Below are 14,512 nucleotides of genomic sequence, written 5' to 3' on the forward strand. Positions count from 1 at the left end.
GTGTGTGTGTGTGTCTTCTCTGCTGAGAGTGTCACAGAAGAAGCCGAAGAGGTTGGCATGAAGTTCTGGTTGTTTCTGCAGAGTGGCTTAACTAGAATCTAAAGTGATAGTGTTGGCAGCAATGAGAGAGGTCATGGAATGGATCCCAGCCTCCTAGTTTTACAAAGGACAGAACGGAAGTCTAGGGAGGTGAAGTGACTTGTCTAAAATGTAAGCAGTAAAGTTTGATTTGCGCTACAACATTTAATCTTCACACCTAGTGTTCTTTTCTCTGCTTGAGGCGAGCAGGAACATGGTGGCCCTGACTCTGGGGGAATGAGTTTGGTCGCTATTTTATCATTTCCAAATGCCCTGCCTCATCTCTGCAAGGCAGAGGATACCCTTTGACCAAGTGACTGGTAGGGGGACATGTCCACACAGGAGAAAGACAGGGTCGTCCACGACTACCTAATTCTTCAGCCATTTGGGTAATTCTCCTAGGGCTCGGGTATCCACTGCCCAAAGAAGAGAAGTGAACAAGTAGTTTATTCATAAAGTGAGCGATGCTTGCAGAACCTATAGCAGGTTCTCAATAAATATGTGTTTTATTGATGAATGGAAGGTTTCCAGGTTGGGTTTGTTGCTGTTGCTTTGGCAGCATTTCCAGGCAGTAGAATTTTGTCTGGTTCACATTTAGAAAAGTATTAGTCCCTTTTTATGCTCTTTCGGATGTGTTGCCTCTCATGGATTGTAATACCCAGCCGCCGCAGGAAGACCGGCACTGGGCTCCGAAGGGAACTAGCTGGCATTCAGATGTTTTCTTGTACCGATTTCAGGTTGTTTTATCTTTGTAGGTTTGGAAGATGACACACAACCCTGTTGCCTTTTTCCTGGCAGCCGACCAGTGAGTGAAAAAGTATGACACAAGTTTAATGTTTGTGTCTGCTTCCTCAAGGCCAAGAAATTATCTCCTTAGAAGGCAACAGTACTATGCATGTTATGAATTGTGTCTCCTTGGTCAGCAATAAAGAAAATGGGACGATCACCACAGCCGCTGGCTTCATGATCCGGGAAACAGCACCGCCGCGGCCGCCTCCTCCTCCCCCTCCCCCCCCTCCACCTCCACCATGTCCCTATTCAGGGGAGGGCTTTCCTCCCTCTCCTCCTCCTCCCCCCCCACCTCCACTCCCCGGGGGGCCTGCGCTCCCACCTCCCCCTCCAGGACTACCCCCAGCTTCTCACCTGAATGGCTACAGCCACCTTGGTAAGAAAAAGCGGATGAGAAGCTTTTTTTGGAAGACCATTCCAGAGGAGCAAGTTCGTGGCAAAACCAACATCTGGACTTTGGCTGCCAGGCAGCAGCATCACTACCAAATTGACACAAAGACCATCGAGGAACTCTTTGGACAGCAAGAAGATACTACTACCAAGTCTTCCCTTTCTAGGAGAGGAGGAGCCTTAAATTCATCCTTCAGGGAGGCTAGGGAAGAGGTAAGAATGGATTGGGTTGGGGCGGGGGTTGGCATAATCCTGCACGCACTGCATTGTTTTGTGTGTGGAAGGGTGTGCACTTTTCAAAACTTGCCAAATCACTGAGAAATAAGATAATGCAAGTGAGTGTGCTCTGGAAATGATAGAAAGGACCTTATATGATGAGCTTGAGCTGACTAGCAGGAAAGTGTAAGAAGCGCGCATGCCACATCCTCCCAGACATCCCGGTGGATTATGACCTCACACTGAGAACATGCTATGTGGGGCCATCGTTCTTTGGCCTCTCAGCACTGCCCTGTCTCCAGCACATCTGCTGCGGTTTCCCCTGGTGGAGCAGTTCTGCCGAAGTCCACATTGTTAGTCTCTGTGGAAACAAAAACCCGAGTTCCTGAACTCCACTAACTGAGATTAACTGGAACTTTCTGAGACAGAATGCCCTTTGTTAAAGACACCCTTAACTAATATACATCTTGAAGATTTTATCAGTATTTTTCCCTCTAGTTTTCCTTCCCTAAGTGTTAGAAGGGAGCCTTCATTCCTCAGAGCTCTGGATTGAGCCGTGGCCATCGTGGAATAGAGATTTCCAGAGAGTTCAAAGTGTAAAGCTGGTTTGAGGTGGATTTCCTAAGAAACATTTCCAGTGACCGGTAGTAAATGCCTTACACTGAGCACAAAGTAAAGCTGGCAGGTTATAAGAAGTTCACCTCAAAAGCATGGCTTCAGGGCTGCCAATAACCGTATATTCTGGAAACTGAGTCAAAAAGTGCATTTGAAAGTACTCTGTTTAGAAACAAAGTAAATTGAGAGACCTCTGCTTACTAGCAGAAGTACTGAGGAAAGTAGAGATTGAAAGGAAAGAATGTTGAACACCAAAAATGGAAAGTGCTGTGGAGGGGAGGGCAACAATGTATCATTTTTAAAATCTGTTCTACAAGGAGCAGAGGCTTTAGGTCAAAGATGGAGTGACTCGGGGTAAGAGTGGGCAGGGCTCCAGGATGAAGTAGCACCCCTCTGCATAATTGAATTCTCAAGCCGACGGTATTGACCTCTTTCCTCTGTCTGGCTCAGAAACAGGTTAACTTCTTCTCTCCGTGGATTCACTTGGGGGGATTCACCTGAAATTGGTGATCTAGTCCCTGTTGAAAGAGCCAGGAGTCTGCGAACTATAAAATGCAGAGACTGCTAGGATTAGAATTAAATGTGAACTGTGAAATAAATCTGAGAGGAAGTCTTGAGGACAGCCGCTCATGCCCTCGCCTGCTGAACTCCGACCTTCCCTGTTCTTCCCTTTCTGCAGAGCCCTTTTATTTCTTAGTGGATCCTTTCTGTATTGGACGGAGCAAGAAGTCACTTCCTTAGTACCCTGGCCTTTGCCCCAGCTTCCAGCAGAGACTCCTTGCTGTACCGTAGGGCATTTCTCACCATTGTTTCCTAGCTCTCCTTACTGAATTTCAAGAATTTGGAAGGAAAGAGTGGATGGGTACAGCGGGAAATGGAGTGGACCTCTCAGGAAACCACCTGTAACAACCAGAAGGGGGTCTAGCTCACAGTACTGCTGAGGGGGCAGCTACCAGGTTCGAATGCATGGCCTCCCTTATTAATTTTATTACAATGTAACATAATATATAACATAAGTAAATTATTTTGGCAAATGATAGTTCCAGGGGCTGCTGGAACTCACAGCTTTATGTTTGCTAATTCAAGAGCAGGTAAAAGCACTCAGGGAGGGAGGGAAGTAACAGGGATAAAATGCACATTACATTTACCATCTTAACTGTTTATAAATGTGCCGTTCAGTGTCAGGAAGCTCATTGACATTGTGGTCCAGCCATCACCACCACGCCCCCACAGAACTCTTCCATCTTGCAGAATTGCAGCTCTCTACCCGTTAAGTCCTGTCTCCCCATTCCCTCCTGCCTTCAGCCCCACCAACCACCTTTCTGCTTTCTGTCTCTAAAAATTTAACCACTCTATGTGCCTTATGTAAGTGGGATCATATCGTATTTGTTTCTTTGCGACTGGAACATTTCAGTTCGCATGATGTCGTTAAGGTTCACCCGTGTAGTACGTGTCAGAATTTTAAGGCTGAGTGATAGTCCTCTGGATATATACCACATCTTGTTGATCTAGTCATCCACTGATGGATATGTGGGCCTCCACCTTTTGGCTATTGTGAATATGGTGCGATGAATATGGGTGTGTGACTGTTTTTAACACTGGTAGGTCCTAATCTGAGAGAAGCTGCTAGAAAGAAAAATTAAACCACCATGACCGTGTGTCATAAGATAATCTAACTTTTCAACTCTTTAGAACTCAAGTAGGATGAGTAGTTCAGGTGGATGGATTTGAGTGTGTATTAGGCAATATCGTCACGTAACAAAAGGGTTATCCAGAATTATTTTTAATTTTTTATGCTATCTCCAACATGGTTAGAAGTATTATATTTATAAAATATTTATAAATATGTTAGTACTTATAAGTAATTCATAAATATTATTGTATATTATATTTAATTTTAAAATATATATTAAAATATATAAATTAATAAATATCTATGTGTGTGTATATATATATTTCGCAGTAAAAGAATACAGTACATGCTATTTTCTGCCCTCATTAGACTTTCTCCTAAGGAAATTACAACTCAGCAGAGTGATAGTTTCACAAGGTCCAGTGGTAAGTTTTCCAATTTACTCAGAAGGAGTAAATGGAATCCAGGGTTGAAAGTACTAGTTCCCACCCCCTGTCTGCGTGGAGTGGAGAATACCCTAACCAGCACGTTTGGCAGAGGGACCCATCCTGAGCCTGGAAACACAGGCCATGATTTGGAGGTTCAAGCACCTCAGGGATCAGATAATGTCCCTTTGAAACATAATAACCTCCTGCAGAAATGGTCTGCCATTATGTGGTTGGCTCCTACTTGAAAGGGCTTATAAAGCCTTACAAATAAGTTTCATTATATTCCAGACAAAGGAGTTGCTGGAAGATAAAGAAGAGCTGGGTTCAGAAATGGCTGAATTTAGGAAGAACAACACTCAAGAGAGTAAATTAGGAAATTTAGTAAGGGGGAGGGGAGGAAAGGTTATGAAATATTACTAACCTTGTGTTTTTGTTACCTAAAAATTAACCTGAGGAGGCTACAAATGTTATAATAATAATTAAACTGTAATAAAATAATTAAAAATAACAAAACTGTATTACTGGGGATAGTAATAACCAAAGTCAGCTCAAACGCCACCTTCTTTGCAGACTTCACTGACCTCATCCCTGAAATGTTTTCTGTCTGCCTGTCCCCACCGCTCCCAGCCCCTTCAGCATCGCTCACACTGGTCAGCTGGGTCCCATGTCTCCCTATAGAATCTGAAATGCTCTTAAAGGAAGGGACAAGGTGCCTGGGTGGCTCAGTCGGTTAAGCATCTGCCTTTGGCTCAGGTCATGATCCCAGGGTCCTGGGATTGAGTCCCACATCAAGCTCCCTGCTCGGTGGGGAGCCTGCTTCTCCCTCTACCCCTCCCCACTGCTTGTGCTCTCTCTCTCTCAAATAAAATTAAAAGAAAAAAAAAAAAAAAGAAGGGACAGTCTTAGCTAGTTGATATCCTCTAAAGGAAATTAAAGGTAGCTGAGCTGACAGAACTGAACCAAGGGGGCAAAGGGGGTGTTTATCAGTATGATAGATCAATATGATCAAAAGCAGGATTGACAAAACACAAGATGAACGAGGCCTGCGGATGTAGCATAAAACAAGGTAACTACAGTTGATAACACTGTGTTGGATAATTGAAACTTGCTAAGAGAGTAGAACTTAAATGTTCTCACTGAAAAGGAGGAACCAAAGATGACCGTGAGGTGGGAGGAACGGGAGTCCTTTCACCATGTTTACATATATCAAATAAGCATGATGCACACCTTAAATATCTTCTTACATTTTATTTCTTAATTATACCTCAATAAAAGCGAAAGAAAAAAGGAAAAAAACCCACAAGTGTTGGAATACATGAGATCATTCTAGATGCTGTCTGTAGTAATTTTATAATTAAAATTAATATTACCTTACGAGAAGTAACTAAAATTCCTTATTAGAAGAGAGCAAGGAAGAGAAGAAGGGAGGATTGAAGAAAGATTGCCTTTTCTAATTTTCTGAACAGTAATAACTTATTCTCCCACTCCAATTTATTCAGGTGATTAGTTATTCTTTCTCAGCTTTTGTTACGTTTTCAGTATGTTCCAGAATTCTGGGACATGCTCAATCCAGAACTATAGAACTAGACGAGTATTTGCAATACATTTGAAAGGAGGGGGAAAAAAAAAGGAAGCTTTAGCTAGGTTTTTATCCCCACCCCCCTTACCCCCCCAGCCCTGACCCAGGCTGGAACATTTCCCAGTTGGCAGCCAACCAAAATGAAAAAGAAAATGAAACAAAACAAAACAAAATAAAAACATCAAAAACCAAAAGCTATGTCTATGTAAGAGGATACAGAAAGATTTTTTTAAATTTTGCTTTTCTAAATTTGACGTAGCATTGAAATAACCACTACGTAGTGGTACTTAGAAAGGGAAGCCCTCTTTGACCTATTGAAAGAAACATGGTTTAACCATTTCTTCTGCCTTGAGGACGTCATGCTCAGTGAAATAAACCAGTCGCAGGAGGGCAAATACCATATGATTCCACTGGTGTGAAGTTCCCCAGAACAGTCAAACTCACAGGGATGGAAAGCAGAAAGGTGGTTGGCAGGGACTAAAGGCAGGAGGGGGAGTTAGGACTTAATGGGTACAGAGCTGCAGTGCTGTAAGATGGGAAGAGTTCTGTGGGGTTGTGGTGGTGATGGCTGGACCACAATGTCAGTGCTCTTCCTGACACTGACCATTTAAAAATGGTTCAGGAGGGGGGCTCCTGACTGGCTCAGTCGGTAGAGTATGCCGCTCCTGATCTCGGGGTCCTGAGTTCGAGCCCTACGTTGGGGTAGAGATTACTTAAAAAAAAAAAAGTGATTAAGATGATAAATGTTACATTTTTTTCTTTTTTTAACTACAACTAAAATACAAAAGCTGCTTCTTCCTTGAAAGACTATGGGAGGCAGATTGTGTAGGGGATTGCTCGTGGATGAGTGTTCGGAATCGTAGAAGAAAAAAGAGGTGTGCTTAAAGGGTTGCGGTGGAACCAATCAGAGCCCTTCCCGAGTGCTGTAGTCTCAGTGCTTCAGAGGGAGACCCAACAGCCCTGGTCAGCCGGGCCGTGTGTGGGGACACTGGTTCTCCAGCAGGGCCACCTCCCATCCTAGGGGGAAGTCCTCAGAACCACATGAATGGGGCACAGGACATTGTATTTTGTTCCCTCATTCTCCCAGGCTGGCGTAACTCTTCGGTGGCCCTTGATGGGAAAGCCCGTGAGCTCTGTAGTACTCAGCTGTCCCTGCTGTGACAGGCCCTGATTTCAGTGGGGGTCCTGCCTCCCTGTCCTGCGGTGTCCAGAAAAGTAGATTTTGGTAGATTGGAACTGGTGAGCAGGGAGGGAGCTGGGTTAGGCCATCCTTGTTCCTGAGGCTGTCTGTTGTGGCCTGTGCCACCGGCACGGGGGGTGCACAGTCCAGTGCTCTGGGGGATTCCGGAACACCACCCAGTCCCACACGCAGAGGTTCCAGAATTGCCCAGCTTTGAGCTGGCAAGCATTTGGGGAGTAAGATAAGCTAATTTGCATGTGAAGTGACAACCCGCTTTAAAAGAATTTAACAAACACTTTTTTTTTTAAATTTTATTTATTTATTTGACAGGCAGAGATCACAAGTAGGCCGAGAGGCGGGCACAGAGAGAGGAAGGGAAGCACTGAGCAGAGAGCCTGATGCGGGGCTTGATCCCAGGACCCTGGGATCATGACCTGTGCCGAAGGCAGAGGCTTTAACCCACTGAGCCACCCAGGTGCCCCAACAAACACTTTTATAACACTGCTTTAGAAGGATCCAGTGTGACAGCCTATGAGGAAGAATCAGTTCGCATGCTAGGCAAATCAGAGGATGCCAGGAGAGAGCAGGACTGCCCCTGGAATGCTATCAGTTTTCCTGCTGTTTGGATGAGGCTCTGGCCTCGCTTTGTTCTGTAAGGTGCTCAGTGATGGCCAGCCCAGGTTTTTCCTTACGAGTATTGCTGAATTCTCTTAAAAAAATTTTTTTTTAAGATTTTATTTATTTATTTGTCAGAGAGAGAGAGAACACAAGCAGGGGGAGCAGCAGAGGGAGAGGGAGAAGCAGGTTCCCTGCTGAGCAAGGAGCCCAGTGCAGATGCAGGACTGACCTGAGCAGAAGGCAGACACTTGACCGACTGAGCCACCCAGGTGTCCCTCTGTTAAACTGGTGACCAGTTTCTGAAGCTTTGCTTCAAGTGGTGGAAGTAGCTGCTGCCCCAGGCTGTAGCTGCTACCCCGAGTCAAGGGGCACTCGTGATGGCAGCTCCTGGAGGCTGTCTCAGCTATGAGAACATGATTTCTATCCATCATCTACACACAGCCCTGGAGTTGCCAGGGGACTTGGCCAGGCCCCAGGGGTGGCTTTGTTTAGATCTGCCCCCATTCCTGGAGTGGTTACCAGTCCGAGGCTGGTGGGGAAGCCTGGCCACTTCTCTCTATTCCTGTATCCTAGCGATATTCATACTCACAGGAACTAGAGTGAGAAGGAACCCGAGAGACCCAGACTAGCATTTCAGTTCTCGTGTTGCTTTGGGAAAGGGATAACATGACATCTCTGAGGCTTGGTTTCCTTATCTGTCAAATAGGAGTAAAAAGAATAATTTCTCCATCCCTTTTCCAGGGGCCGGAGCTATGCCCCTGGGGGCATGGAGTGTCAGGGGGTCAGGGGTGGAGCTTGGAGTTGGGGGCAGGGGAGGGTGCTGCCATCCAGGGTTAAATAGAGCAAGAGGTGGTGATTTAATGAGAGAAATAAGAAAGAAGTTTTTTCCTCATTCTGGGTAGAGGTGAGTGCCAAGGGAGTCCTTTGGATACGAATACTACTGTATCAGTGTACGTGTTCTTACTTGTGGCTTTTTAATTGATGGATTATAATATACACTTGTTTTCTGTCGTACTAAATTTAGATTCCTCTGTTTTGTATGCGCTTTCCTCTTTAAAGGGTGTTATGTTTGACAGGTTTTATTCTCTGCCTATCTTCTCCCCTCCTTTCACACTGAACTTGAACTGCAGTCCCTGGGTAGGTTTCCAGTAAGGAGCCTGCCCTGTGCGCCTGGGATTTTATGGCTGGTAGGTGATTGCACGAACATGAAATAAACCCCTAGGATAGTTAATAATGTAATTATTTAAGATCAGCCTTCAAAAGAAGGCAGCCACACTCCCGTAAAAATTTAACCTTATAGCCAGGAAGTGCCATTAAATTTGGTTAGCAGTTCTCGCTGCTGCTTAGAAACTTACAAGCAGGCCTAGAGAACAGGAATTTAGTCTGAAACCTGATTCGCTTTTGTTCACAAATGAATCACATACATTTGGAAAGGAAGAGAATCATAACAACATTCCTGTTTTAGCTAGTCTCCCTTTACCAAAAAACAGTTGGAAAAAAAAACAAGCAAACAAACCTGTGGCAGTGTTAAGGTGATCTTTTCCTCCATGTATCTTGGATGTTCCCTTCCAAAGAAAGAAATGGCTTCTGTATGAATGTTTATGTATGTATGTATGTATGTATGTATGTATAAAGATTCTATTTATTTATTTTAAAGATTTTATTTATTTAAGAGAGAGAGAGAGAGCACAAAGGAGGTGAGGGGTAGAAGGAGAAGCAGACTCCTTGCTGAACAGAGAGCCTGATGCAGGCTTGATCCCGGGACTCCTGGACTCTTGGACTCTTGGACCCCGGGATCATGACCTGAGCGGAAAGCAGACACTTAATCAACTGAGCCACCCAGATGCCCCGGCTTCTGTTTTTAATAACAACATCCTCCCCACCCCCTGTCAAACAAAGTTTCTGTCTAATTTCTAGTCTGATAAAACCCTGCCCAGTTTTTCATTTTGAACAGCTAAAACCTGTTGTAGCCCAAATCCAGGTTTTGAAAGTATATTCGAATGGCACCATATTTCATTAAGTCGAAGATGCTGTGCATTGTCAGACACATCTTGATTCCAGAGATGTTAATATGCATGTTAGACTTGGTGAAATACAGCACAACAGTTTTCCTTTTCAAATTCTGAGTAAATAAAACGTAGAAGACTTTCTTACCTTCCCCTGAAGGACAGTATATGAAGGACACATATTCTTTCTCAATGAAAAGAAATTTATCTTTTAGAAAAAAATTAATTTTATTACATTTCTTAAAATAACAGTACTGGTCCTTCTACATCCCTAAAGCAGGGTTTGGAACTCTGCAGTAGCTTGAGTTATTTTTTGCTTTCTTGGTTCAAATCTCGTATGATCTGGCTATGCTAACACAGCCATTTTTCAAATTTGAGCTTTTAAATGAAGGCTATATTGTTCTAAGAGGAAATAGCTAAATTTAAACAATTTTAATATACATTGTTCATTAATAATTATATAAGATTAGGGGCGCCTAGGTGGTTCAGTCAGTTAAGTGTCTGACTCTCGGTTTCAGCTCAGGTCATGATCTCAGGGTCCTGAGATCGAGCCCTGAGTCGGGTTCTGCACTGAACATGGAGCCTTCTTGGGATTCTCTCTCTTCCCCACCCCCACCCCTCCCCTAGCTCGTGCACACACACCTCACTCTCTTTCAAAAAAAAAAAAAAAAAAAAGTTATGTAAGATTAAAATAGATATGTATAGCTATTATAGTTAAGGAAATAGATCATTGCAGGAAGTTTGGGGAGATGATAATATTTTAAGATTTGCAAAACTATGTTAGGTATGCCAATTAATAACCAGATTTACATACTGGAAGTTATTCTCGCATAATTAGTGTTGTATTTTAATAGGTTTTACTTCTCTTCTTCCCTCCCAAGTCTTCTCATTTGTAACAGTCTTCTATGTGTTTGTTCTTTTCCAGATTACTGTCTTGGATGCAAAACGGAGCATGAACATTGGGATATTTCTTAAGCAATTTAAGAAGTAAGGTTTTTGCACACATTTGCAACTTTAGGCATATTCCTGGTGTCAGCATCAGTCTGTGGGTGTGGCTGAGCTGAAAATTCAGCTTCTAACATGAGCGAAATTTATTCCTCATACCTGCCTACCCTCCTTCAACACACGGCATGATGAGTATGCGAGTGCCTGTCGCTCTCTGCTCTTTTCCTGCATGGAAGCATAACCTAGTGGCTTGAAGTACATGCAGAGTTGCCTGAGGGTATCTGTTCAAGCCTGTCATGCCGGGGAATTTATGAATTCATCTATAGTTTGCCCCTCAGCGGAGATCGGACTGGTCAGAAGACAGTGGTGAAATGCCAGTGTTCTAAAGTGGAGAGGAGAGGCTCGTCAGGGTTCCATGCGACCAAAGGGGATTGCTTTTCTTCTCCCAGAGAAGACTCCTATGGTTTGCTGCCTCTTTCAGCTTTTCTGGGATGCCCAAGGGTGGGCTTCTGGGTGTAGGGGCCTCTGGGCTGTGTGTCGGGACCCCCGCTTTCCCTGGCATTGGGTCTCCTGTGATTGCTGACACAGCGCGTCCCTCCGACTGGGAAGAAGGCGGGATGGGCAAAGGGTCAAGGTGATTTGTTTTAGTTTCCACTGACTCGTGTTTCTTTGGCACTCCAACAGACGTGAAATGGAATCTAATTAATTGTCTTTTCAAGGTCTCCTCAGTCCATTGTAGAAGATATTCATCAGGGAAAGAGTGAGCATTATGGATCAGAGACCTTGCGAGAATTTCTTAAGCTTTTGCCGGAGTCAGAGGAGGTAAGGAATTTGGCACAGGAGTTTTAGATGGTAGGAGTGATGATCAAAGCTCAATATTTTTCAGAGTGTCAGAACTCAACCTGGGAGGGGCCCTGTGCTACCTAGAGCCAGAGTCTTCTCACGTTCAAGTAATAAAAAGTGACTTAGTAGAGAGAGCATAAATTGTGAAGTTAGGGAACAGCTGTCCCTTTGCTTGGGCAAATTTCCTAACTCTGGTGAACTTAGTGTCCACACCTGTACAGTGAGGGATGCTGAACCCTTAGTTATGCATCGGACGTGGTACTGGGCACATGGGACCTCAATAAAATTTGGTTTCCTTTTCCATCACCAATGACTGTTTTTGCTGAGGCTGTACCTAGGTTATTTTATAAATATGTATACCTTATACACACAAAAATAAAAGGAAATCACTTTTGGATAAAGATGCTCTAAAATTTTGGAGAAGTAGGTAAACTGCTAAGAAATGTTGTCTCTTTAATTGACTTAAAGGGGGAAATTGCTGTGATAGCGGTTTAGTACTGCAGTATAAAGTTAATCATCTTTTTGGGGGAACTGAATTAACTGAGCCGTTGAATGGTTGGAAGCTTTGTAAAACCTTATAAAATTTTAATATTGCCTTTTATTTCTGAAGAAGGGAACCCTGAAAAATTTTAGTAAGAAATGACATGAATATATGTGCTTGCAAACATTTAAATAATGTAAAATCTTACAAAGTAAAAAGTTTAAGTTACCCTTTTACCCACACAGCTGGTTCTTCTCTTCCCCATCCCACTCCTCTTCCCACACATAATATATGGCATTTGACTTTAATGCCATAAATAACAAGAGGAGTATATATCTGTACTTCTTTTATATCCATCTGTGATAAACTTGCAATGCCAACTCGAGGGTCATGCTAGGTAACTGAGGATTCTAGGTGTATTTGATAATCTGAACCTCTCTCTCTGTATCAGCTTTTCTGTTTGGAAATTAAGTGTAATTTACCTAAGTCAAGATTAATGACCAACATTTATTAATGACCGTAAAGGGTCTTAAAGTCTTGAGGGAAAGGTATGTTAAATCATAATTTACCCTGGATCTTATACACTGAACAGCCCTTAGTCTTTTTTAATGTAGAGAATGAGAGTTTCAGAGTTCTTTAATTAGGATGGCTAGGGTTTAATTAATTTGGATTTTAAAAAGATTGAGTTGTTCTTGAAATCTTATTCCCCTTTGGGCTTTTTTCGTGCCTCCCCCTTAGGACTTGCTGTGGTGCTCACTCCTGCCTGACCGCATTGCTTATTTCAGTGAGGTCGCATTTGAAAGTGCGTGTGGACATTCTCTGAAAAGCTCTAAATTTCTAACGTTAGGCGGGGTGGGGGGAGGCTGCCAGCTTTGGGCCGCGGTGAAGAGGTGGGAGGTTAAGTACAGGTTTTCCTAATATCTTCATTTCTAATTTTAAATTCAGGGGTGATTAGAGAATGCAAAGGCTGCAGAGGCCTCGGGGATTTTTCAAAGAAGCAACTTAGCTGTCAAGCCTCCCATGTTGTTGAGCTGGGGGGGCGGGGTGGTGCATAATTCAAGGGGGGATGTTAAGAGCAAGACGACTGAAACCCACCCAAGTGCGCTCGGCATTCGCTCCCCCCCAGACAGTTAGCCAGCCCCGGAGACAGCGTCCTGCTGGGATGAGACAGAGCCCTGAGACCCTGCCACCGAGCCAGATGCAGCTGCTTCTCTTGTCCCCGTCTCCTGCCGCAGGGTCATCCTCAGCCTGAATACCCGACAGGCTTGGTCACACTTCTTCTTGTTTACATTACCGACTCTGGGCTTCAGTTCACCACGCCCTCCACACTCAACTGGGAGCTTCCTTCAGCGGGAACACCCTGACCGTCTCCCAGGCTTCTTGGCGCCCCTCCCTGAACCACTGCGGGGATCTGTGCTAGCAGAGGGCGCCTCGGTGCCCGTGGAAGCCACCTCCTGACAGATGCCTGCTGCGGGGACCTACTGGCCTCGCCCCGAATGCCGCGTGGTCCCCAGAGCCACCTGGACCAAGGCCAGCCCCCAAGTCTAGGGTAGAGGGTGGAGGATAGGGATGGGGCCAAGGGGGAGCCAGGGCCAAGTGAGAGAGGTTTAGGAATGTGGCAGAAATATATTAATAAGTGCTCCAGTGTCTGTGTAACCACATGTCGCTAAGCTTGGGGTGTAATGTTCTGTGCTCATTTTTCGCACAGGAAGGGACTGAACATTGACGGAGTATGTGTGTCCCTGTGTTCCAGGCACTGGGCAGGGCAGAATGCAGTCGGGCGAGATAATGGGATCAAGTGTGTAGTCCGATGTGCCTGGCACGGAGAAGGTCACTCCATCGCAGCTCTGATGATCTGGGGTGCCTTTGCCACTGAATCCTCTTGGCCACATTGTCAGACAGTCCTCAGGGTACAGATGGGAAACTGAGGCTCACGCAGGTTCGCTGGAACTCTGCTCATGTGTCCCATAGTCGACAGGCCAGAGGGGAAAGTGGATTTGCACGTGATTCATCTGACCCCAGCACGGTTCCTTCTGCGGCACTCCGCTGCATCCCTTTGAGGAAGGAAGGGCAGAGGTTCTCACAACCCCACCCCGCACCACCGTGGGCCTCCCTCCAGCCCTTTCATCGCCCCTGCTTCAGAGCGAGCACCAGGCGAGTGTCGCTTGAGTGATACTGTCATCTTATCAGCATGTTGAAAAATATGAGCGGAAACAGCCCTTTTCAGTCGTGCATTCTCAGCTGACAAGCCAGAAGAAGGTTAATTTGTTTTCAGGATTTCTCTGCCCTTCCCCACAGATCTTTTATCTGGCATGTTTTTTTCATTTTGCCCTAAACGTTTGCACGGTTAAAACTTGGAGAGGAAGAAGACAGGCCCAGAAATAAAAGCCCTGGGAGGGGGTTCTTTGCCCTGAAAAGTATTCCTGTGGGCAGAGAGGGGACAAGGGAGAGGCTGGTCCAGGAGCGGGGTGGATGGTCAGAAGGGAGCCCAGATGCAGCCTGCGAGCCCTTCCCTCCCTTGGGGGTGGGGCCCAACCCCTGTGTCACTTTCAGGGAGAGAGGGCTGGAAGGTGGTAGAAATTTCCTGTTCTCTCAGGCAGCAGGTTGGTTGCCTCCTCTGACATTTTTATCCCCTCATCCCAACCTTCTATACCAACTCTGCCCCTTGTTAGGGAGAATGACAGGGAGGAAACCCCGGGATCTTCTCTTGG

The 14,512-nt window shown here is 45.0% G+C and overlaps 1 protein-coding gene across 1 annotated transcript in view; it reads left to right on the top strand.

Annotated features, from left to right (window-relative positions):
- The first annotated feature begins 833 nt into the window (after window positions 1-833).
- FHDC1 (FH2 domain containing 1) overlaps window positions 834-14,512 on the top strand; it is a 32,776-nt gene continuing 19,097 nt past the window's right edge. Inside the window, exons 1-3 of the mRNA XM_080797312.1 lie at window positions 834-1,470; window positions 10,458-10,519; window positions 11,197-11,299. Coding sequence (XP_080653438.1) covers window positions 970-1,470; window positions 10,458-10,519; window positions 11,197-11,299 — 666 coding nt within the window. The 5' untranslated portion in view covers window positions 834-969. The remainder of the gene's footprint in view (window positions 1,471-10,457; window positions 10,520-11,196; window positions 11,300-14,512) is intronic.

The sequence above is a fragment of the Martes martes genome (genome assembly GCF_963455335.1).
Source record: "Martes martes genome assembly, chromosome: 2".
NCBI lineage: Eukaryota > Metazoa > Chordata > Mammalia > Carnivora > Mustelidae > Martes > Martes martes.